The sequence below is a fragment of the Panthera tigris genome, chromosome D4 (assembly GCF_018350195.1).
Source record: "Panthera tigris isolate Pti1 chromosome D4, P.tigris_Pti1_mat1.1, whole genome shotgun sequence".
Lineage (NCBI taxonomy): Eukaryota > Metazoa > Chordata > Mammalia > Carnivora > Felidae > Panthera > Panthera tigris.
This window is the reverse complement of record NC_056672.1, coordinates 26,491,859-26,516,906: the sequence shown is the minus strand read 5'-3', so window position 1 is coordinate 26,516,906 and position 25,048 is coordinate 26,491,859. Positions and strand designations below refer to the sequence as shown.

Sequence of the window (25,048 nt, the reverse complement as noted above, 5' to 3'; positions counted from 1 at the left end):
TTTGGGAAGTTATATATTTGTAGGAATTTATCCCTTTCTTCTAGGTTGTCCCATTTGTTGGCATATGATTTTTTTATAGTATTCTCTTAGAAGCCTTTGTATTTCTGTGGAGTCAGTTGTTACGTTTCCTCTCTCGTTTCTGATTTTATTTATTTGGATCCTTTCTCTTTTTTGATGAGTCTGGCTGAGGGCTTATCAATTTTGTTTATCTTTTCGAATAACCAGTTCTTGGTTTCCTTGATTTTCTCTATTGTTTTTTCAGTCTCTATGACATTTATTTCTTGTCTATATTATTTTCTCCCTTCTACTCGCCTTGGGCTTTGTTCTCTTTTTTTAGTTCCTTTAGATGTAAGGTTAGATTGTTTATTCGAGTTTTTTGTTGTCTCTTAACTTGTTTTTAACGTTTATTTATTATTGAGAGACAGAGAGACACACAGCGTGAGCAGGGGAGGGGGAGAGAGAGGGGGAGACACAGAATCCAAAGCAGGCTCTAGGCTCTGAGCTGTCAGCACAGAGCCCGACGCAGGGCTTGAACTCATAGACCGTGAGATCAGGACCTGAGCCGAAGTCGGTTGCCTAACCAACTGAGCCACCCAGGCACTCCTCTTTTTGTTGTCTCTTGACTTAGGCTTATATTACTGTATACTTTCCTCTTAGGAATGCTTTTGCAGTGTCCCAAAGATTTTGAACTGTTGTGTTTTCATTGCCATTTGTGTCCATGCATTTTTAAAATTTCTTCTTTGATTCAGTTTTGACCCACTGTTTGTTTAGTATCATGTTTAGTCTCTGTGTGTTTGTATTATTTTTCCGTTTTTTCTTGTGATTTATTTGTAGTTTCATATTGTTGTGATTGGAAAAGGAGCGTGGTATGATTTCAATCTTCTCAAAAAATTTTAAAAGAATTTTTTAATTTTTGAGAGAGAGCACAAAATGGGGAGGGGGCAGAGGGAGAGAGGGAGAATCTTCAGCAGGCTCCAAGCTCAGCGCAGAACCTGACACAGGGCTTGATTTCACGACTCTGGGATCATGACCTGAGCTGAAATCAAGAGTTGGTCACTCAAGTGACTGAGACACTCAGGCGCCCCTCAAAAAATATTTTTTTTTTCAGGAATAGAACTTAATGATTCATCACTTACATGTAACACCAAGTGCTCATCCCGACAAGTGCCCTCCTTAATGCCCCTTGCCCATTTAGCCCATTCTCCCATCCAACACCTTGCCAGCAACCCTTAGTTTATTCTTGGTAGTTAAGAGTCTCTTATGGTTTGTCTCCCTCTCTGTTTTTATATTATTTTTGCTTCCCTTCCCTTGATTTTTTTTAAACAATTGATAATCAGTTTATTAAAAAGGTTGATTTAAGCATTTATAATAGTGACTTCAGCCTTGACTCCTGGCTCAATGGAAGTACTCCAAAGATGGAAGTAATTCAAAAATTTTTTTTAATGTTTATTTATTTTTGAGAGACAGAGAGAGAGAGAGAAAGAATGAGCAGGGGAGGAGCAGAGACAGAGGGAGAGAGAGAACCCCAAGCAGGCTCCAGGCTCTGAAATGTCAGCACAGAGCTCAATGCAGGGCTCAAACCCATGAACCACAAGATCATGACCCGAGCTGAAGTTGGATGCTTAACTGACTGAGCCACCCAGGCGCCCCCAGATGGAAGTAATTTGGTTAACAATCTCCGAAGGACTGTGCAAATCGATGAGTTGCTTGTGGATTCTCATCTGAAAACAATCCCAAGTCCTAGAACCTTCACCACAAGGAGTCTTTCCTATAGTGATGCTCAGAGTCTTGGTAGGCATCTGAACTGGTTCTTTCACTTTGAGATTCTTTTATTTTGCACCTTGTATGAGCAAGTCAGCACATACTTTCTCCAAAGATTTACACTGCAGCTGGTTAGAGGAATTCTACTTTGGTGAATTGCCACCGCTGGATTCATGGATATCTTCCTGCTGACTTTAAAAGCCATGGCTGGGGGCACCTGGGTGCCTCAGTGAGTTAAGCATCCAACTCTTGATTTCAGTTCAGGTCATGATCTCACAGTTCATGGGATTGAGCCCCACACTGGGCTCTGCACTGACAGCCAGCCTGGAGTCTGCTTGGGATTCTCTTTCTCCCCCTCTCTCTCTGAAAATAAAGAAACTTTAAAAAATGAAAAAAACAAAAACCAAAACCAAAGGCTAGGCTGCAGTGTGGCTTTCTGATTGACTTGTTCCTTGGTGAGGCAAACAGCAGGGAGTCAGGAGCAGGGGTGCCCAGAGCTCCACTGTAGCTGTGACCGCCTTTCCTCAAAGACCCAGCCTTCTCTAATTATTGAGGCTCATTTTATGCCCTCATATGTGATCTATTCAATTCAGATCCTTTTTAAATTGGATCTGTTCAGGAAGTTTACCAGAAATGCTTATATAGAAATGCTTCTCGATTGCAATCTGGCTTCTCCTTCATGTCTAGAAAATCCTTTAACTCTCAGCAAACTCAGAACTCAGCGGGCCTTCTTCAGCCTCAAGGTAAATCCATGGCTGTACAGGAGGAGTTAAACCTGTTGCACCCCATGTTAAGAACTCTTGCTCTAGCACGTTATTATTTTAAAAAAATTTTTAAAAATGTTTATTCATGTTTGAGAGACAGAGGGAGACAGAGCATGAGTGGGGAAGGGGCAGAGAGAGAAGGAGACACAGAACCTGAAGCAGGCTCCAGGCTTTGAGCTGTCAGCACAGAGCCCGATGCGGGGCTCGAACTGACAAACTGCGAGATCATGACCTGAGCCGAAGTCAGATACTCAACTGACTGAGCCACCCAGGCACCCCCCTACCACGTTATTTTTAATGGCTTCCTAGTGATCTATTGCATGGGTGTAAAATACTGTGTTTAATTGGGTGCCTTCTGTTGAGCATGTAAGACAGCTTGGACACCACTCTGGGATGAACATCCTTCTGGCTAAATCTCTGCATATTTTCCTTGTTATTTCCTTAGGATAAATTCCTATGATGAGGCTAAAGGGTATGCCAAATTTTAAAACTTTAAATTTGGCAAGAATATTTAAGTTCCATTTCACAAATAAAGAAAATGAGGGTGCAGTGGTTTACGGATATGGATATTTATTTATTTGTATGGAAGCATAGTTGAAATGAAATGTTATTTTCATTCCAGGTGTACAATCTGGTGATGTGGTAATTCTAGAATTGCACAGGGATCAACATGTTACTGTGTAGTCACCATCTGCCCCCATACAAAGTTATTATAATATTATTGACTATGTTACCTATGCTGCACTTTTCATCCCTGTGTTTTATTTATTTTGTAATGGGAAGTTTGTACCTTTTTTTTTTAAGTTTATTTATTTGATTGTGTGTGTGTGTGTGTGTGTGTGTGTGTGAGAGAGAGAGAGAGAGAGAGAGAGAGAGAGAGAGAGAGAGGAGAACAGTGGGGGCAGGGTTCAGAGAGAGGGAGAGAGAGAGAGAATCCCAAGCAGGCTCCATGCTCAGTACAGAGCCCAACTCAGTGCCCGAATCACAGACCGTGAGATCATGACCTGAGCTGAAATCAAGAGTCCGACACTTAACTGACTCTGAGCCACTCAGGTGCCCCCTGGAAGTTTGTACCTCCTAATATCCTTCATCTATTTTGCTCATCCCACCCACCTACCTCCCCTCTGGCAATCACCAGTTTATTCTCTGTATTTAAGAATCTCTTTGTTGTTGTTGTTTGTTCATTTGCTTTGTTTTGTCAAATTTCACATGAGGGAAATCATGCCTTTCTCTTGTCTAGCTTACTTCACTTAGCATAATACCCACTATGTCCACCTATGTTGTTGCAAGTAGCAAGATTTCACTTATTTTTTTAATGACTGAGTAACATTCCATTGTCTATCTGTCACATCTTTATACTACATCTTCTTTGTCTATCCATCTATGGATACATCAAACCTTTTAGTTTCACAGAGGGCAGGCAGCTGTTAGGTTTTTGTTGAGTGTTATCATTTGCTTATCTCTTCCAAAGATTTCAGGATTGGTCTGGCACATAAGGTGCTTGATAAACTGATGATTGTTGAATAACATAGAATAGCTATAACAATCCTAGAACTCCAGAGGACTGGATATGTCCATGGCTGTTCTAAATCATATGACTATATAGTTTTGTTACAATGTTTGTTGCATTTTGTATGTTACTCTACTAAAAGTATGGAGGCAGGAAAATCAGCAGAAGAGGAGGAGAAAGAGATAGCTGGGCTCCACTGCTCATCTTTCTTTCTCTGCCTAGTCCAGAGTTAAAAAAAAAACCCAAACAAACAAAAAACAAAAAAGCCCCAAACATTTACCGAATACCTAAAGGCGCTGACTAGACTGATTTGAGGAATCAGAGTTAAGTGAATATTATTATGTGATCAGACTGATCTACATCACACGATTATTTGTATTCAGTTTTATATATCATAACAGTGTTGAGGAAACTGTTTAAAATAGTGGAAAAGAGTGACAGACAGGGAATGGCTTGGCCCTTTCCCTAGTTGTGTGGTTTAATCCACTAGATCTGTGTCCTGGCCATCAAACCATACTAATGATGTTTTGCTAAAGTAGGATTCAAATTCTATATACACACACATTTACATTTATTTCTATATCTTTCTATATTGAAGGTTGATTCATTTAGGAAGATGCTCTTTGAATAAAGTTTTATGTGTGTTATATATAATGTCTGTAAAATGTTAAATATTCTTAGGTAATTGTAATTAGGTGTTGTCAGATATGCTTTTCAGTCTGGGTGGTTTGGGGTGGTTCTTGTTTCAAAATTCCTTAAAATACTGTAATCTACCTTTCAGTGCTCACAGCCAGGGAAATTATGGCATTTCTGAAATGGCAATCTCTTGTTAGACTCTGCCAAGGGCAAACTGCAAGAAGCAGGTGTGGTGCACCTTGGATTACCTTTTAAACTGCCTTCACAACTGTTTAATTTTGTTGAAACATGATGATAAGAAAACAAAGCAAAAATTTCACAGGTCTCAATTTATTTCTCAACCTGGTTGTAATAATTTTGCATTCTGCAGCAGCTACCATAAACAGCAGCAAACATGATCCATGCTCTTGGAAAAAAAGTAAATGTCAAGTATTTATTAAGAATCTATTACAGTGGCTTTACAGGCAGTCTCAAAACAGAAGGGGGTGAATCAGTATTCAGTCCTTCTGACACATCACTTTGGCTCTGATTTAAAAAACACTGGCTTTGCCTTCAGTGGCCAATTTAACATGACCATTTTCTTGACTATACGTAGGCACATTACGAAAAAGCAAAAAATATATCAGCTTGCTATTTTTTTCACTGCAGCTCTAGGCATCTAATTTATTGAGGTTTGGCCACAAGGTGCAATTTTCTTGTGTTCTGGAGCCCAGCTGTCTCTTTATAGACTCTCCTCGAGGTCAGGAAAGGGCTGAGCTTTCCAGTGGTGCCCAGGGACTAGAGCGACCCCACCCCCCCGCCCGCTGGTGCCACACTGGGGAGTTAACCGCTCGTCCACAGCAGCTAACAGCCTTCTAAGAGCAGAGTGATTGATGGTAGTGGGGTGGGCGCCGGCTTAGCTCCGGAGAAAGGCGGGCCGCTCTAATTGGGAGCGTACAGGAAGGTGAATTGCAGAGAGTGGGGAGCCGCCCGCCTACCGGTTCGGTTCGGTTGGGTTGGACGCTCGCTGCAGGGTCTGGGCCTGCAGCGCGCGTGCAACCCTCCTCCCCAAACCCCTGCCGCGCCTACCACGCAGCACAGCACCTAACGCCGGCACGCGCGCCCCGCCCTCCCTCCTGCGCACGCTCGCTCCTCACCCACGCGCGCTCCCTGAGTCCCAACCCCGTTCCGGCCCGCGCGTGCCCCACCCTCCTCCCTAGCGCGTGCCCCACCCTCCTCCCTAGCGCGTGCCCCACGCGGCACGCGCGCACGCGCATTCCGTCCTCCCCGCCAGCCGGCGCGCGCGAGCCTTCGGGCCCAGGGCGTGCGGTGGGCGGGGCGCCGCGCTGACGTTGCCCGGGATGCGGGCAGGTTCCGCCGCCGCCACCGCCGCCGCCACCGCCGCCTCCACCTCGCCTGCCACCGGGGTTTGTATGAAAACACCGGGCGGCTGGCGGCGAGAATTCCGCTGTGCTCCCAGAGAGCAGCCGCCGGCGCTGCGGATGCCGAGCTGGTGCCGCGGCTCTGCCCAGTCCCGCCAGCGCCCCATCCTGAGCCGGTGAGCGCCCCGCCGCCGTCCGCACGTCCGGGCCGGCCGCCCCTCGGCCGCTGCTTGCCCGCCCGTCCGCTTTCCCTCCGCAGTCCCCCGGCCACCGAGTCCCGGGGGCGGGAGAAGCCGGGAGGAGCGACCCCGCGCCCGCCGCGGTCTGCGTCCTGGGATCCCTCCGCCCCTCACCTGACAGGTTGTGTAACGTGTGTCTTTCGGGGCGAGTGGACCGGAGCTGGAGGAAAACCCCTGATGGTTTGGGGCTTTGGCTGGCTTCTGGAAAGCGCCCCACGCCGCCCCCACCCGCGACACTCGGTGACCCCCGCCTCAATCCCCGGCGGAGGGTCCCCGACGCGGTTTTCGGGCACAGGCGGCCCCGTGCCCTGCCCTTTTTCTGGGGCCGGGGTGCAGCGCGGAGCCGAGCTGGGGGGCGGCGGGCCGGGGACGGGCACGCGCCCCGCCTCCCCCACCCACCCCGGCACACACCTTGCTTCGCGGTGGGCTTGGTGTGTGGTGTGACTTTGGCGGTGGCCAGGTTTGCTTCGTGTCAGGGTGGTTGGCCTGAAGTGTGTTCTCCGTTTACAACTTGTCGCCTTTTGGGTTTGATTTGAGCCTGAATGAGATCGCTCTAGATGACAGTGCAGAGTTTCCTTACAGCCTGCCTTCCTGAGTGAGTTGCGGGTTCTACGTTGCAAGTACTCGAGGACTCCTGCAACCCCGTCTACATGGTTTCCCCTTGTGCCGGTTAAGCCTCTTACTAGGACCAGTGCAATTTTGAATCGGCTGGTTTCCTGGGCGTTTACCCATTATAGAATGGAGTTTTTGTACATCTTAGCGTAATCGATATGAATGTTGATCATTTAAAGGCCACTTCTTGTTTTGATACAGATTGCTCAATCAAGGGCTTAAAGGTCCAGCACTGCTGATGACCTAATACATTGTAACACTGAGGGGATTTTTTTTTTTTTTTGGCAGTATTAATTCCTTGTAGGTGTTTTGTTTTTCTTCAGGTGTTGAAAATTGTAGCAGTGTTTAATTGTAATGTATGACAATTTGTAGTTAGGACTGAACAGCTTTCTTTATCACTCATTTTCACTTACTTTGATGCCTGTGTTGTAATCTTTATGTAAATCCAGCTAGTAACCTGAACCCTTATTATAAATTGTCTTTTTTCCTAAGAAAACTAGAAAGTTACTTTTGTAATTTTACAGTGAAATGTTTTCAGTTCAGTATGCTAAAAAAATAGTAGTTTATTTAAGGCACTTTAAATGGTAGTATTTTAAAACATGTGCCAAAATACTAATGAAAACCAGACAAAACCCTGGAAGATCTGTAAGCATTTCCTATAATGGCTGTGATTAGTCCTGTAATTGCTGTGAGATAGGGATGTCTTATCTATGCCTTATTTTCTTATCGTAATATGACTTGGTTAATTCCCATTCCACCTCGCTTGAGTTAAATTCCGCAGTGAAGTTATAGGTTCATTTTTAATGACCTCAAAAATCTGCCTTGAATTAATTGGTTCCACACTTACTGAGAACTGCAGTCTCATTCTGAACTTTGTAATGAAGGGGGTAGACTTAGAGTTCCTCTTGTTACTAGCCAACACTGCAAAAACATTTAAGTGTTTTAATGTAACCTAAGCTTTTGTAGAAGCAATTTTTATAAATCTTTTCCCGTTGACTTGAATTGAGGCATTATTACTTTTTGGAGCAGTCTAGCAAGACTCCTTTTATAATAATGGTTATCTCTGACAGAGGGAAAAGAGACCCAAATGTGAAATTACCCAATTTGTATTAGATTCTACATTTTGGAATTTTTAGTAAATCTCCACAGTATTCACCTTCCAAAATGTATTCTTGCTTAAAGTCTCCCAGTACCTGAAGTTGAACAGTGTATCAGTAGTAATGGATGAAATTGTCAGAGGGCTCTTCAAATTGGGAGCCTCCCTTAGGCAGTTGGTCTTGGTGACAACAACAGAAGTTTAGAGTGGGCACCGAATTTTAAATTTTATATATTACTGTAGGTTATAGGGTCTGTGTACCGTAATGCAGTGGCTGAGGAGTTGGGCTTCAGGGCTGGCTTTGAATCCTGGCTTTGCCTGAGGCAAGTTATTTATCCTCCTTGTGCTTCAGTTTTCTCTGCTCCAAAAATGGGGTAATAATGGTTATATCCTTAAGATCTTGAATATTAAACGAGTTAATACACATAGAGTGCTTAACCCACAGTGCCTGGCACATAGTAATTGCTCAGTAAATATTACTGCTACTGCTTTTTCTCACTCTTCCAAGGGGTTTAGTAAGCTCAAGAAGGACTTTAGGCTGGTGGAGCATGATTACTGTAGAATCATTCCACTGTGACCCATTGACTCCTTTGGGGCTAAATGACAGCTTAGTCTCACTGTCCTGCCTTGGAAGCATGTAATTTAGTTTTAAATAGAACAGCTAGACCCTGAAAGCTGGGTGTGCTGAGATGCTGCTGGAGAGGTGCTGAAGTATCCATGTTTGTCCCTTCTGACAGAACCTTGGATTGTCTCCCTTATGGTGGTGGTGACTGCTATTTTAATCACCTGTTTTTGACTTGTGTTTCTTTGACTGTCATGTGCTTCTATCAAAAATACTATGTATCAAATTGTTACTGGGTATACAGGAGTTTATCTGATCAAGATATTGCACATTCTGTTGTTTTTTTCTTCGTTGGTGTTACAGAGTGAGGTTAGTTATGATTGGACATTGTACCTTTTCAGCTTTCATGTAATTTTGCTAGGAAAGTTTTTTTCTAATTAATGACTTTATGTACTTGTTTTTCTTGGTTTGCAGGGATCTGATGTTAATACTCAGTTGTTGAAATCAGTTTTCAAACTTTTGATTTTAGTACCCTTTTACATTCTTAAAAATTATTGCACACCCCAAAGAGCTTTTGTGGATTATGTCTGTATTTATTATATTATAAATTAAAGAGAAATGTACAACTTTTATTAATTCACTTAAATATGATAATATCTTAATATAAGCGTATTTTTAATGAAAAATGACTATTTTTCAAAACAAGGCAATAAGAAGAGTGGTATTGTTTTACATAAAAAAAAATGTTTATTTATTTTGAGGCAAGGGGAGGGGCAGAGAGGGAGGGAGACGGAATCCCAAGCAGGCTCTACACTCAGCACAGAGCCTGACATGGGGCTCAGTCTCACAATCTTGAGATCATGACCTGAGCCAAAATCAACAGTCGGACACCTAACCAACTGAGCCATCCAGGTGCCCCTTGTTTTACATTTTTGTAAATCTCTAATGTCTGGTTTAATAGAAACAGCTGGATTCTCATCTCCTTCTGCATTCAGTCTGTTGCACTATGTTTTTTGGTTTGAAGTATATAGAAAGAGAAGCCCAGCCTTACATAGTTAATGGCTGGAAAAGGGAGGGGTATTTTAATAGCCTTTTCAGATAATAATGGATTTTTTTGCTTGGTGCTACATCAGAACTCAACATGTGTTGGTTTTCTAGTTACTTGTATTATGGAATCTGAAATCATATCAATGGACTTTTCATAATGTTATATTAAAATCCACTGGTCTAAACTTTGAATGGATCTTACATAACCATGCCTGAATTTATAACATCATGCCATGGTCGTTTCTAAGTATTGGTTCATCCAGTTATGCAGATCTCCAAAATGTTGGCACATTTCATTATATATTATTAGAAAATCACATTTGTTAATATCACCATTCATCCCATCAGAAACAGATTATTGGGAAGCTATCCAGGTCATGACATGATGGTGGATGTGAGTTTTCCAGAAATCTGATTTTTGCTTGAAGGCTCAAATTTTATCGTTGGCAAGAATTATGACTGCCAGTTGTTTCCTAGAAGTGACAGGCAGATTTTTTTCATCTGTGAGAGAACTTCTGCCAGAATACCCAAGTCTGAATAACCATGGTCATTCTTTCAAGTAAAAATGGTGTTTCACAAAAAAAAAAAAAAAAAAGAGGCTAGTGAAAGCTCTCAGTTCAGTTCAGTCACACAAGTACTTTACCTTGAGACACCCATCAACTATTGCAATTCAGTATGTGGTCAGAAATGCTTTGTGCATACTTAACCATTTTGTTACACAGAATATTAAAAAGATCTGTACTGAAGAGCTGAGATTTAATAAAATTAATTTTTACTATTTGAAGGACTTTTTTTTAGTTTTTTTTTTTAAAGTTTATTTATTTTGAGAGAGAGAGCGAGCTTGTGTAAGTAAGCTGGGGAGGGGGAGAGAGAGAGAGAGAGAGAGAGAGAGAGAGAATTTCAAGCAGACTCTGCATTGTCAGCACAAAGCCTGACACGGGGCTCAATCTCATGAACCATGAGATCATGACCTGAGTGGAAGTCAGCCACCCAGGCTCTCCTGAAGGACATTCTTAAGTGAAGAAGGCTTTTTTTTTTTTTTTTTTTAAATAGCTACTGGTACTTGATGGTGAAAAATATAATGACCAATAGTGCAGTTTGGTGCCAGTACCAGAAGTTGTTCCAAGATGCTAGAAATGTTATACATCATTGCTTTTGTACCATAGTATAAATGTTAATACAGTTAAAAAGGCTAATAATACTTTATGTTATTATGAAGATAGTTTTGACCTTGTGGACCCCTTAAAAATGTGTCAGGATCCCAGGTGTCTATGGACCACATTTTGAGGACTTCTGGTACACATCAGCAGTTCCTACCAAACTTTGATTAGGAGGGGAAGTGGTAGTGACAATTACTAGTCTGTTTTTGCTTCAGTCTTTAGCGCCCAGTGAAGGCCACCTTTAAAAGAATTTTTTTTTTTTTTTTTTTTTTTAAAGCGCAGTAAAGGCAATTCACTTCTAGAAAGTTGAGGCTCTTAGGGGTTTTAGTCAGATGCTGATATGGGGGAACTATAGTATTAGTAATTTGAAATTATGCTATCTAAAAGCAAAAAGATTGGGGAGTATATTTCCACATTAATGTTCAACAAATCTAATTTGGGGGGTTTAAATATTAGATAAATAGTGAAGGCACAAAATGTGAAAAGCTCAACTGATATCAAGCTCTTAAGCTAAAATAAACATCTTAGCTTCCCTTCTTAATCTCTTAAGTTCATTTCTCACTTAATTCGTGCTGAGGGTCAACCATCCCTAAGCAGAGGTACCCAGCATTTGCTCTCTTTGCTTCACGTCATACCTTACTAGGAAAATGACTTAAGATTATGAAGGTTATAAGGGTATATAGGTGACATGGGGAATAAAAGTAATAGTAAGGCTTATGAAAGATCTATGATAGAATAATGGTAATAAAAATGTAAACACTGTCTACATATAATAAGTGTTGAATGAATTGAAAAGAATACTGTTTTGGGGTTCCTGTGTGGCTCAGTCGGTTAAGCATCTGACTTCAGCTCAGGTCATGATCTTGTGGTTAGTGAGTTTGAGCCCCGCATCCGGCTCTGTGTTGATAACGTGGAGCTTGGAGCCTGCTTCAGATTTTGTGTCTCCCTCTCTCTCTGCCCTTCCCCCCCCCCCTTTCTTTCTCAAAAATAAATGTTAAATTTTTTTCTTTTTAATTAAAAATAAAAAAAAGAATACTATTTTTGACAGGAATTCTCCAGACTTTTTAATTTATTGTAGGCACAATTTCTAGTTGTATGTAGGTAGAAGTGATGTTGAATAAGGCAAGACAGCAAACATCCTTGATGAGCTTCTCTCCTAATTGCAAAGTAAGAGGATTTGACTCCCAGGTGATCTTTGAAGTTTCTTACAACTCTAGAGTTCTAGGTTTTTTGTTTTTATTTTCTTTGCCTATTGATGACATCTTTGTCATTTCTTAACTCAATCTCATCAATTCGAATTTGTGATTTCATTTGAAGCTTATTTTTCCCAATTCTTATATTTGTATTTTTAGTTCGTATTTTGATTTAAAAATTATTTTAAACTTATATGTATATATAAAATATAAAAATTGTCATTTTAATCATTTTACAGTGGTATTAAGTACATTCACGTTATTGTGCAGCCATCACACCATCCATCTTCAGATCTTTTTTGGTCTTGCAAAACTGAAAGTTTGTACCCATTGAACAATAAATTCTCATTTCCTCCTTCTTGTAATCACTAGCAACCACAAATTCAACTTTCTCTCTCTATGAATTTGACTGGTGTGAGTACCTTTTATGAGTAGAATCATGCAGTATTTACCCTTTTGTGACTGGCTATTTCATTTAGCATTGTCTTCAGGATTCATCCGTTTAGGATTTCTTCTTTTAGGGCTGAATAATATTCCATTGTGTGTATATTCCATATTTGTTTATTCATCTGTCAGTGGACTTTTGGGTTGCTTTTACCTTTTGACTATCGTGAATAATGCTGCTATGTACATGGGTGTAGAAATACTTCTTCGAGACCCTGCTTTCAGTTCTTTCGGGTCCATATTTAGAAATGGAATTGCTGGGCCATATGGTAATTCTATTTTTGAGTACTGTTTCCATAACAGCTGCACCATTTTATTTCTATACCAACAGTGTACAAGGATTCTAGTTTCTCCACATCCTTGTCAACACTTGTTTTCTGGTTGATTGGTCTCTTTTTGGGGGTAGGGTTGGCCATTGGAGTCATTCTAATGGGTGTGAGGTCCTATCTCATTGTGGTTTAGATTTGCATTTATGCTGCTGAATTTGGTTTGCTGCTATTTTGTTGAGGATTTGTATGACAGTGTTCATAAAGGTTATTGATCTCTGGTTTTCTTGTAATGTCTTTGTTTGGCTTTAGTATCAGTGCAGTGCTGGCCTCATAGAAAGAGGGAGTGTCTCCTTCTCTTCAGTTTTTTGAAAGAATTTGAGAAGGATTGATGTTCTTTAAATGGTACAATTCACAAGTGAAGCCATCAAATCTGGGTCTTTTCTTTGTTGGGAAATTTTTGATTACTCATCTAATCTCCTTAATAGTTATGGATTTATTCAGATTTTCTGTTTCTTTGTGATTTCGTTTCAGTAAGTTTTGTGTTTCAGGAAATTTGTCAATTTCATCTAGTTTATCCAATTTGTTGGTGCACAGTTCATAGTATTCACTTAAAATCCTTCGTATTTCTGTAGAATCAGTAGTCGTGTCTCCACTTGCTTTCCTGCTTTTAATAATTTGAGCCTTCTCTGTTTTTTCGTAAGCTTACTAAAGCTTTGCCAATTTTGTTAATCTTTTTAGAGAACCAGTTTTTTTTTTACTTGTTGATTTTTCTCTATTTTTCTATTCTCTATTTTCTTTATCTCTGCTCTAATCCTTAGTATTTCCTTCCTTCTGCTAGCTTTGTGTTCTCCTTTTTCTAGTTCCTTAATTTGTTAGGTTGTTGATAGGAGGTCATTCTCTCTCTCTCTCTTTTTTTTTTAAATGTTTATTTTTGAGAGAGAGAGTGCGAGCGAGCGTGCTGTGTGCACACGAGCAGGGGAGGGGCAGAAAGAGAGGGAGACACAGAATCAGAAGCAGGCTCCAGCCTCTGAACTGTCAGCACAGAGCCTGATGTGGAGCTTGAACCCATGAACCATGAATCATGAATGAGATCATGACTTGAGTCCAAGTCAGATGCTTAACCAATTGAGCCACCCAGGCACCCCTGAGATCTTTCTTTTTTAATGTAAGTGTTTATAGCTGTAAACTTTCCCTCCTAGCCCTGCTTTCTCTGCATCCCATAAATTTTGGTATGTTTTATTTTCATTTATCTCATTTCCCTTGTGATTTTTTTTCTTTGACCCATTGGTTGTTAAACAGTATGTTGTTTTGTTCCACAAACTTGTGCATTTTCCAATTTTCCTTATTTATTTCTAGCTTCATTCTGTTTTGTTTGGAGAGGTTACTTGTATAATATCTGTCTTTTAAAATCTATTGAGACCCAATTTGTGGCCTAAAAGGTGGTTTATCCTGGAGAATGCTCCAAGTGCCCTTGAGAGGAATATATATTCTATTGTTAGGTAGTGTTTTATATTTGTTATCTCTCGTTGGTTTACAATGTTATTCAAATCCTCTGTTTTCTTATTTATCTTATGTCTGGTTGTTCTTTCCAAGACTGACCATGGGATATTGAAGCCTCCAACAATTATTGTAGAACTGTTTGTTTTCCCCTTTAATTCTGTCAATTTTTGCTTAGTGTGTTTTGATGCTCTGTTATTAGGTACATGAATGTTTATAATTGTTATATCTTCTTGCTGTCTTAAACCTTTTATTAATATATAGTGTCCTTCTTTGTCTCTTGTAATCTTTTTTGATTTAAAGTCCCTTTTTTTTCTGATGTTAGTATAGCCACCCTGCATTGTTTTTGGTCACTATTTGCATGGAATCTTTTTCTGTCTTTTTATTTTCAAACTATTTGTGCCTTTATATCTAAATGAGTTTCTTGTAGATAGCATATTGTTGGATTATGTTTTTTAAATCCATTCTGCCAATCTCTGCCTTTTGATTGGAGGTTTTAACCCATTTAGATTTAAAGTAATTACTGATAAGGAGGAACTTTGTCATTTTTATATTTTTAAAAATTATTTATTATTATTTGTTTTGTTTTTATGACTATCTTTGGTTTGCCTAAATTTTTAATTTTTAATTTATTTTAGTTTTTCTTGTTTATTTCTATATGCCTTATGGCTTTTTGAGTCTCTTATATCCTGTATATTTTGATTTTTATTGGGACCGACTTTGGCTGTGATACTTTACTTAAACAACAAACAGACAAAACTGAAACCATTTTCATGGGCTTGTCATAGGTTAGAGGCAAGGACAATATGTGTTTCAGGGTAAGAATTTTAATGTCAAATATCACCTATATAGGTTTATGAATTTTGACATTTGTTTAAATCTAAAAATGGTTGGAATCTGAGTTGAGGGAAGAGTAATATTAAATAAATTATTTAGTTGGATTGAAGTGTGGTGCAATTCTGCTCCCAATGGTAACACATTATTTGTAGTATAATTAAAACATCATATAGCAAAACAAATTAGACCTTGTGTAAGTGCTGGAACATCTTTGTGGAGTAGCATGTGAACTATCCAAACTTAGGTTTTTAATGAGGATGCATGATGAAGAAAGGTAAAAGGTATAACTTTTATAGGTTTCCTCTTATCCACAGTTTTTTGGTAAAATTAATGACAATAATATAGGTAAAAAAATTTGCCTGTTTGCAGATTGGGCTGCAACATTCATAAACTACCGTTGACCTTTGAAACAACATGAGTTTGAACTGTGTGGGTCCACCTATCTGCATGTTGTTTTTTATAAATACAGTACAGTACTGTAAATGTATTTTCTTTTCCTTATGATTTTATTAATATTTTTTTCCTCTAGCTTACTTTATTGTGAGAATATGGTGTATAATACATATACATACACATGCAAAATATATGTTAATTGGCTGTTTACATTATTGGTAAGGCTTCTGGTCAATTGACCAGCCAGGCTTCTGGCTATTGATAACTAAATCTGGGGGGAGTCAAAAGTTATATGTGCATTTTTGAGTGCATGGGGATCTGTGTTTGTTCCCACATCTCTAATCATTGAATACCATACGAATAAGGTAACTAGATGAAACTGTATACTCTAATAGTAGTAATTTAGAGTAGGTCAATGTATATGGAGATGTGGGTTAGTATATGCAGACTGTGTCCAATATATATATTTCTTTCAATTTAAATGGAAATGATTTTTATATGCCTTTTGCTGGGAATGTTACTTCTCTTTCCTTAGACAACAGATACTGTATACCTTCTTCCCTTAAAATTTCTCACTGTTCCTTCAAGGTTGCTGCCAAGGGTATGGTCATATTCTTTGGGATGTTTCTTATTCAGTAATCAGAATTTACAGTTTTCCATCACATTGACATAGCTGGTGTGGGGGAATAGTAGCTGCCTTATGTTCTTGAAAAGTGATTTCTTCTTTTCAGATAATGAAACAATTAGAGAAAGCTGACAAAAGATGACGCCTTTTCAGTGTACTTGTTTCCTGGTTCCTCGCAGTAGAACCAACTACCCAGATCTTTAACTGCAGTCTTTCCTTAGTTGTCCACATCCACTACAATAAGAACAATGTCTACTATTTAACAGCAAAGGTAATCGTTGTTGACTAGAGCAGTGCTTCCCCAAAGTTTTTAAACAGTGGAAATTTTGCCTAATTATATCTTGTAGGGAGGCCCATTTGTGGACATTTGAGAGTAAAATAGTGAAGTTGTTCTGGTTGAATAGGAATAGAACCAGGTTGTTTAAACAATGCAAGTGAAAAGGAATCATATTTCCTCAGACTGTATTTAAAAGATTTCATGTGAATAGTGTATGTTTCTTTGCATTTTTAGCAGTTTGATTTGAAATACATTAAAAACCATGTATGTTTGTGAGGTATATATATTTAGAAAATATAACCTTAACTTTGGGGCGTGTGCCAGAATTTCTTTTATGGCTTGTTTGTGGAATGGAAATTAGGACAGGCTTACATGTATGAAGTGTGTTTATGCACACGTACTGACTTGGCTGATAGGTTTGATTTTAAGCTTAAGCCAGTGGAACCTGAGGCCTTCAGTTTTGGTTTCTTGGGCTCTGGAACTAGCTCTAGTTGAGAGCAAAAGATCAGGAGAATCTAAAACACAAATCAGAAAATCCAATACTTTTCTTGAGCTAGAGTATATAAAATTGCTTGTTTTTTTCTTATGTGTGGGCTAGGTTGAGTGAGTTGATCTTGCTTATGTGGTTTTCTGCCAAGGCCATATGCCCACATTTAATTCAAGTTCAAGCCACCTTTAAATATATATAAAAGTCAAGTTATACAGACACTTCCCCCCCCTCCCCCCCGCCATTTTGGGAAATGTATACTGCGGATTTTTTTTTTATGTGCAGCATAGCAGGATTGTGTTTTTTTTTCTCCCTAAAGACCCAGGTGGGTCAGTAGTTTTGCTTTTGTGTAAAAGGGATATTGTATTCTATTGTGGGAATCAGGCACTGAACTACAGAGAGTGTTAAGCCCTTAACCCTAATTTAAGGATGGATTGAATTAGAAAGTTCCTGCAGTGACTAACCTTTTTTTTTAACAGCTTTATTGAGATATAACTCACATACCATACAATTTTCCCTTTAAAATATGCAATTCAGTGCCCTTTAGTATATTCACAGAGTTGTGTAGCCATCACCACAGTGAATTTTCGAACATTTTTATTGCCCCAAAAAGAAATCCCACATCCTTTTAGTGTGTCTCCTTCCCCAGCCCCACCCCATTCTCTTCTAGTCCTAGATAAGCGTTAATCTACTCTCTGTATAGATTTACCTATTCTGGATATTTCATATAAATGGAATCATACAATGATGTTGTCTTTCATGACTGGCTTCCTTTTATTTAATATATTTTCAAGGTTCATTTATGTAGCATATATCAGTCCTTTGTTTCTTTTTATCATTGAATAATATTCTATATAGCTATACCACATTTCATTTATCCATTCATTGGTTGGTGGACATTTGGGTTATTTCCACTTTTTGGTTATGAATAATGCTGTTAGGAACATTTGTGTACAAATTTTTGTGTGGATATAAATTTTCATTTCTTTGAGTATATACTTAGAAATGGAATAGTTGGGTCACATGGTTTCTTTTTGTTTAACCTTTTGAGGAACTGTTAGATTGTTTTCAAAGCAGCTGTACCGTTTTAAATTCCTATCAACAATGTATAAGGATTCCAGTTTTTCACATCCTTGCTAATGCTTGTTATTGTCTGTATTTTTTAAAAACTAGGGGCGCCTGGGTGGCTCAGTCAGTTAAGTGGCCGACTTCAGCTCAAGTCATGATCTTGCGGTCCGTGAGTTCGAGCCCCGCGTTGGGCTCTGGGCTGACAGCTCAGAGCCTGGAGCCAGTTTCAGATTCTGTGTCTCCCTCTCTCTGACCCTCCCCCGTTCATGCTCTGTCTCTCTCTGTCTCAAAAATAAATAAACGTTAAAAAAAAAAAAAAGTTTTAAAAACTATTATAGCCATGCTAGTGGGTGAGAAGTGGTATCTCATTGTAGACTAACTTTTTAAATAGTAGTTAAGCATAACAAGAATGATAGTACTCTTAAGATGGAGTTAATTTTACAGTTAAAGTATTTAATAGGCTGATCTAGGAATACAATTCTCAGAGTTAATACTTAAAACCTATGATTAATTAGTATCACTTGCTAATTAAAAAATGAGGTCATAGATTTTTCTAATCTCTGATTGTATGATTTTTCCTCACAAAAGTCTTTTTGAAAAAGAAAATTGAAGTTTGAATTTCAGAGAACGAAATTCACTCAGACACCTTAGGCAGAGAAGGTTTATTTATGTTAGAGTACTAAGTAGTTTGCTGGGATATATCAGTCTGGGTCCAATCAGGAAATAGAAACCACACAGTAATTTAACAGGGAAAGATTAATATAAAAAATTATTGACTATAACAGGGATTGGAGAATTGAGGGATTTGTCAGCAAGAAGTAAAGATAACTCTAAAGAATAGTGGGATAGCTGGTTACTGGCCCCAAGGCTGAGATAGAGTGGGCCCCTCTTCCCCACTGAAGACTTGTTGAAAAAGGTAAGGTCAAGGCGAGTAGGTGTGGTGTGACACTAGTGGAATTTGCTGCATGTTCACCTTGTAGGGTGCCAGGGAAAGCTGTTCATGGGGAGATGTCTCACCGGAGGCCCTCTGCTACAGAGCAGCGTAGACCCCTGTTGGAGAGGCTGCATGTGCTGTAGGAGCCTGGTGCTGTAGAAACCATCCTTGTTGCAGGAATGGGTCCCAGAGAAGCCTTGGCTGCTGCAGCCAAGTGAACACCCCGGAGCCAGGAAGCAAAATCCTTTTCCTCTGCAATGTCTTTCCAGTGCCCTCTTGACAAAGCTTAATGTCTTGCCAGCTGGCAAAGAAATTAGTATTTTAAGGGCACACATCCGTTTTCACAGAGCAGGCAAAAATGGTGAATTTAGAGATGAGGGGCAATAAATCAATACCTGGCACGGGTTTTAATTGGTTTACGGAATTGTTCGGAGATTTAAAGAAAGAGATTCTAGGGGCGCCTGGGTGGCGCAGTCGGTTAAGCGTCCGACTTCAGCCAGGTCACGATCTCGCGGTCCGTGAGTTCGAGCCCCGCGTCAGGCTCTGGGCTGATGGCTCGGAGCCTGGAGCCTGTTTCCGATTCTGTGTCTCCCTCTCTCTCTGACCCTCCCCCGTTCATGCTCTGTCTCTCTCTGTCCCAAAAATAAATAAAAAACGTTGAAAAAAAATTAAAAAAAAAAAAAAATAAAGAAAGAGATTCTAGGTTGAGCTTTAAGGAACAACTCCCAAAACCTCTACACAAAACTGAGAGACCAAGGGAGATATTGTCTCTTTTATGATTAAGAGACCTGTCTAGTTGTGAAATTGCTTTCAGATCTTCATTCCTAGAACCACACTGATATTTTAAAATCAGGATACTGTTGACTCCACAACTGGGGATGCTTGCGGCTCTCGGCATCTGGCCTAGCTTCTTTCAGAATGTCTGCTGTTCACGACGTTCTCTGCAAGCTCAGCTTGGAGGGTGAAAACTCCCACCCCCAAGTTCATGCTGGTTGGTGATGCCAATTTTGCATATACCAATTTTGATACTGAGTGTGATGCTCTGAACATTGAAACAGCTATCAAGACCAAAGGTGTGGATGAGGTCACCATTGTCAACCATTTTGACCAGCCTCAACAATGAACAGAAACAGGATGTTGCCTTCCCCACCAGAGAAGGACCAAAAGGGAACTTGTATCAGCACTGAAGTCAGCCTGGAGACCGTGTTTTGCGGCCTGTTGCAAACACCTGTTCAGTATGATGCTTCTGTGCTGAAATCCTCCATGAAGGGCCTGGGCACTCATGAGGACTCCCTCATTGCGATCGTCTGCTCAAGGACCAACTAGGAGCTTCAGAAAATTAATAGAGTCTATGAGGAAATGTACAAGATTGATCTGGAGGTTATTGTTTCTGACACATCTGGTGACTTCTGCAAGCTGATGGTTGCCCTCGCAAAGGGTAGAAGAGCAGAGGATGGCTCTGTCATTGGTTATGAACTGATTGATGGACCAAGGTGCCTGGGATCTCTATGATGCTGGAGTGAAGAGGAAAGGAACTGATGTGCCCAAGTGGATCAGCATCAGAACAAGTGAAGTGTGTGACACATCCAGAAAGTATGACATGCTGGACAGCATCAAGAAGGAGGTCAAAGGAGATCTGGAAAATGCTTTCCCGAAGCCGGGGCTGTGCATTCAGAACAAGCCCCTATATTTTGCTGACTATATGACTCCAGGAAGGGCAGAAGGACTCGTGATAAAGTCCTGATTAAATCTTAAATTTTTAAAGTAATCTCTGCACCCACTGTGGGGCTCGAACTCAGGACCCTGAGATCAGGAGTTGCATGCTGTACTGACTGAGCCAGGCAGGTGCCCCAGTAAAGTCCTGATTAGAGTCATGGTCTCTCTCAGTGGACATGTTGAAAATTAGGTCTGAATTCAAGAGAAAGTGTGGCGAGTCCTTGTACTGCTGCATCCAGTGAGGCACCAAAGGCAACTACCCAAAAGCGCTGCTGTACCTGTGTGGTGGGGCTGACTGAGGCCCATGACAGCAAGAACGTCCAGGAGTGGTGCTCCTTTGTTTCCAGCTAACAGTTCTAGAAAATAGCTGTGACTAACAGTCCCCTTTGCCCATCCCTGCCAGGGTGATGTTAGCATTGCCCCTCCTCAATTTTTTTTTAAGTATTTATTTTTTGAGAGACAGTGCGAGTGGGGGAGAGGTGGAGAGAAGGGGGGACAGAGGATCTGAAGTGGGCTCTGACAGAACGGAGCCCGGTGCGGTGCTTGAACCCACAAACTGTGAGATCATGATCTCAGCTGACGTCAGATGCTCAACTGACTGAGCCACGTAGGTGCCCTTGCCCCCTCCTCAACTTTATTTCAGTTATGTAAGCATTGCCTGCCCCTCATGTCTAGTCTCTCCTTTTAACCAAAGAAGTGAACATTCCAAGGAGTTGGAAGAGGAATATGTAATGTGAAACACTTTACCTCGTGTACTCATGTACTGTGTGATAAACAGATGAGTAAACTGAAGTTTTACTTTATAAAAAAAGAATAATTAAAATCAGGAAACTGTGGTGGTCAGGAGGCTATGGTGATCAGGAATGTCCTGCTGTACTTAACTAGCTGTAGAACCACACTGGGCCAAGACCTGTTATGGCTACACCAGTCCTGTCTACTGGCCTTTCTCTATACCCCAAAGGGTCCACGAGATAATTTTCAGGTCTCAGGAAATTCCTGCATAAAAATTAGAACATCTGTGTTAGCAGCTGTGATAATTAGTTCTGATAATTGTTCTTCTGATCAATTCATTGGTGAAGGAGGGGGTATGAGATGGCTACTGCCTGACTTTGACCAGATGCTACTAACAACAGTTTATTCGTCAAATACTCACAACCTGGGAGAGGAGGATACTGCATGCCTCATGGAAGTTGCATTTGGGAGTAGAGTGAACCAGTCACAGTGGCCATGGGAGGCAGGCTTTGTAGTAACAAATGGATGAAATAACAAAAGGACTGCCCTCATGGGAGGATGTGATTAATTTGTTTGAATAATTCTGAGGGCTGGCAGGGCAAGGCACTGACAGCTTGAGGACTGAGTGGGGTGCAGCTGGTTCAGCTGATGGTGGAACTAGCTGGGTGGAGAGCCCTTCTTGCTGGATGGGATTGCACATGGCAGGACAGTAGGCCTTCGGGGCCTTATGAGGCTCAGAGTTGGCGGGGTGTAATTGAAATTTTAAGTCTGTATAATAGTACCTCAGTAATGACTGCTAATGCTCTTTTGAAAGAGAGTATTTTCCTGCACATCTGTTTATTGTGGCTATTTAATTAGTCTGCTCTTTTGTGTGGATCTCCATCCCCACAAACAGTATGAACTCTAATGTGAGTTAGTAATGCAGGTAGGAAAAACAGGTTTTCCTTTCCTTAAATTTCCCACTTTATTTTTTTTACTTTATACAAGTAGGCCTAAGGAGTCTTACTACGAATTTTTACTACACAAGACATTAATAAATTATGCCTTGTGGTATATGATGTATACAAAAGTAGTTTTATTTTTCTTTATTTAAAGCATACAAAAAAGACTTTAACCTTATGTGAAAAGCAAATAGGTAGTTAAAATTACCTTACCATTCTGGAAACTAATCTTTCTTCCTTTTCATGATTTTTAGAACCTCATGTGGTAAAGATAATACATTTCTGTTTAACTGACTTAAAGTAAAATGAATTCATTTTTATAAAAGATAGGATAGACCTAATTTAAATAAATAATGTAAGTTAATGTTTTGTATTTTTTTGTTGTGGTAAAACATATCTAATATAAAATTGGCCTGTGTAACCATTTTTTAGCTTTTGATTCAGTGGCATTAATTGCATTCACAAAGTTGTACGGCCATCACCACTATTTCTGAAATTTTTTGTCACTGCAGACACTTTTTAATTATTAGACTATGACTCCCTACATCCTCTTATCTCCAACCCCTGCTAACTTCTAAAATCTATTTTATATGTCTATGAATTTGCCAATTCTAGGTATTTCATATAGGTGGGGGCATATGATTTTTGTTGCTTTGTTTCTAGCTTATTTCACTTTACATAATATTTTCAAGGTTCATGTTATAGCATATACAAGAACCTCATTCCTTTTTATAAAAAGCTGAATAATATTCCATTGTGTGTATCTACCACATGTTGTCCCTTCATCTGTTAGTGGACACCTGGATTTTTTCTACTTTTGGCTACTGTGAATAATGCTTCTATGGACATTAATGACAATTATCTCTTCAAGTCACTGTTTTCAGTTCTTGGGTGTGTACTTTGGAGTAGAGTTGCTGGGTCATATGGTATTTTACATTTAGCTTGAGGAACTGCCAAACTGTTTTCTACATGGTTGCACCATTTTACATTATTCCCACCAGCCACAAATGAGGGTTTTAGTTTATCCACATTTTCAACCCCTATTTACTGTTTTTTAAATTATAGACATCCTAGTTGGTATGAAGTAATACTGTGATTTTGATTTGCATTTCTCTAATGACTAATGATGTTGAACATCTTTTCATGTGCCTATTGGTCATTTGAATATTTTTTTTGAAGAAATGTCTATTCAAGTCCTAAGGTTGCATGCTTTACCGACTGAGCCAGCCAGGCGCCCCTCAAGTCCTTTGCTCGTTTTTAAATTGAGTTCTCTTTTGGTTGTTGAGTTGGAGAAGTTGTATATATATTTGGCTACAAAACTCTTATCAGATATATAAATGCAAATATTTTCTCCCATTCTGTGTTTGCTTTTCACTTTCTTGATAGTGTCCTTTGATGCACAAAAAGCTTTAAATTTTGAAGTCCACCTTATCTTTTTTTTTCTTTTGTTGGTTGTGCTTTTTTTTTATTTTTTTTTTATTTAAAAAAAAAAATTTTTTTTTTTTTTAACGTTTATTTATTTTTGAGACAGAGAGAGACAGAGCATGAATGGGGGAGGGTCAGAGAGAGAGGGAGACACAGAATCTGAAACAGGCTCCAGGCTCTGAGCAGTCAGCACAGAGCCCGACGCGGGGCTCGAACTCACATACCGTGAGATCGTGACCTGAGCCGAAGTCGGACGCTTAACCGACTGAGCCACCCAGGCGCCCCTGTTGGTTGTGCTTTTGTTGCTGCAGTGGAGAATCTCTTGCCAATTCCAGGTCCTGCAGATTTACCTCCGTGTTTTCTACTGAAAGTTTTAGCACTTATATTGGGGTCACTGATCCATTTTGAGTTAATTTTTATAATACGGTTTGAGTACCAACTTCATTCTTTTGCATGTGGAAGTCACGCTGTCCCAGCATAGAAGGGACTACAGACATACTTCACTTTCTTGTGCTTTGCTTTATTGCATTTCACAGATACTGTTTTTTATAAATTGAAGGTTTGTGGCAATGCTGTATCTAACAAGCCTGTTGGCACCATTTTTCCAACGCATTTGCTCACTTTGTGTGTGTCACATTTTGGTAATTCTCACATTATTTCAAACTTTTTCATTATTATATTTATTATGGTGATCTGCAGTCAGTGATTCTGATTTGCTGAAAACTTACATGATGGTTAGCACTTTTTAGCAATGAAGTACTTTTTAATTAAGGTATGTACATTGTTTTTTTTTTTTTTCTAGATATTGTGCTTTGCACACTTAATTGACTACAGTATAGTGTAGACAAGGCTTTTATATGTGCTGGGAAACCAAACAATTTATTTGACTTGCCTTATTATGATACTCACTTCATTACAGTGGTCTGGAACTGAACCCACAATATCTCTGAGGGGTGCTCATATTCTTTCTTCACTGAGTGGACTTGGTAACCTTGCCAAAAATCAGTCGGCCAGAGATGTGTGCACTTATTTCTAGACTTTAAGGTCTATTCTGTTGGTCTGGTTTTCTGTCTTTTTGCCAGTACCACTTTAAGTTGATTCTAATTAACGTTGTTTACAATGTATACATTCAAAGAAAAAACAAATTAAAAAAAATAAAAAAAAATACAATGTGAACATTAACAGTGTCAAATAGCAAAGCTACTAAAAACCATAGGTTAAAATAATATTAACGAAAATAGAGCCTAATATACAATTTATATAAGAATTTGAAAAAAACAAACTTTTTTTCCCACTCACTCACTTGAGTGAATATAGGTTCAGAAGTTATGAATGATTATATGTGTTGATTTTTTATGAAAAGGCTTTATACAATAAAATTGTTATTTTTTGAAGCCAAAAGAATGAAGTTTATCTCTCATGAAACTTGTTTTTGCTTTCTATGTTGAATTTGAAATAACCA

At 39.6% G+C, this 25,048-nt stretch overlaps 1 protein-coding gene and 2 pseudogenes across 4 annotated transcripts in view; 2 read left to right on the top strand and 1 right to left on the bottom strand.

Annotated features, from left to right (window-relative positions):
• Positions 1-1,355: 1,355 nt before the first annotated feature.
• On the bottom strand, positions 1,356-1,966 carry LOC107180470 (annotated as a pseudogene).
• A 4,019-nt stretch (positions 1,967-5,985) lies between these two features.
• AGTPBP1 (ATP/GTP binding carboxypeptidase 1) overlaps positions 5,986-25,048 on the top strand; it is a 160,335-nt gene continuing 141,272 nt past the window's right edge. Inside the window, exon 1 of one of the 4 annotated variants that reach the window (XM_042963852.1) lies at positions 5,986-6,208. In XM_042963852.1, coding sequence (XP_042819786.1) covers positions 6,012-6,208 — 197 coding nt within the window. In that variant the 5' untranslated portion in view covers positions 5,986-6,011. The other 3 variants (XM_042963851.1, XM_042963848.1, XM_042963850.1) reach the window with 3 other exon arrangements.
• LOC102953042 lies at positions 19,643-20,976 on the top strand (annotated as a pseudogene).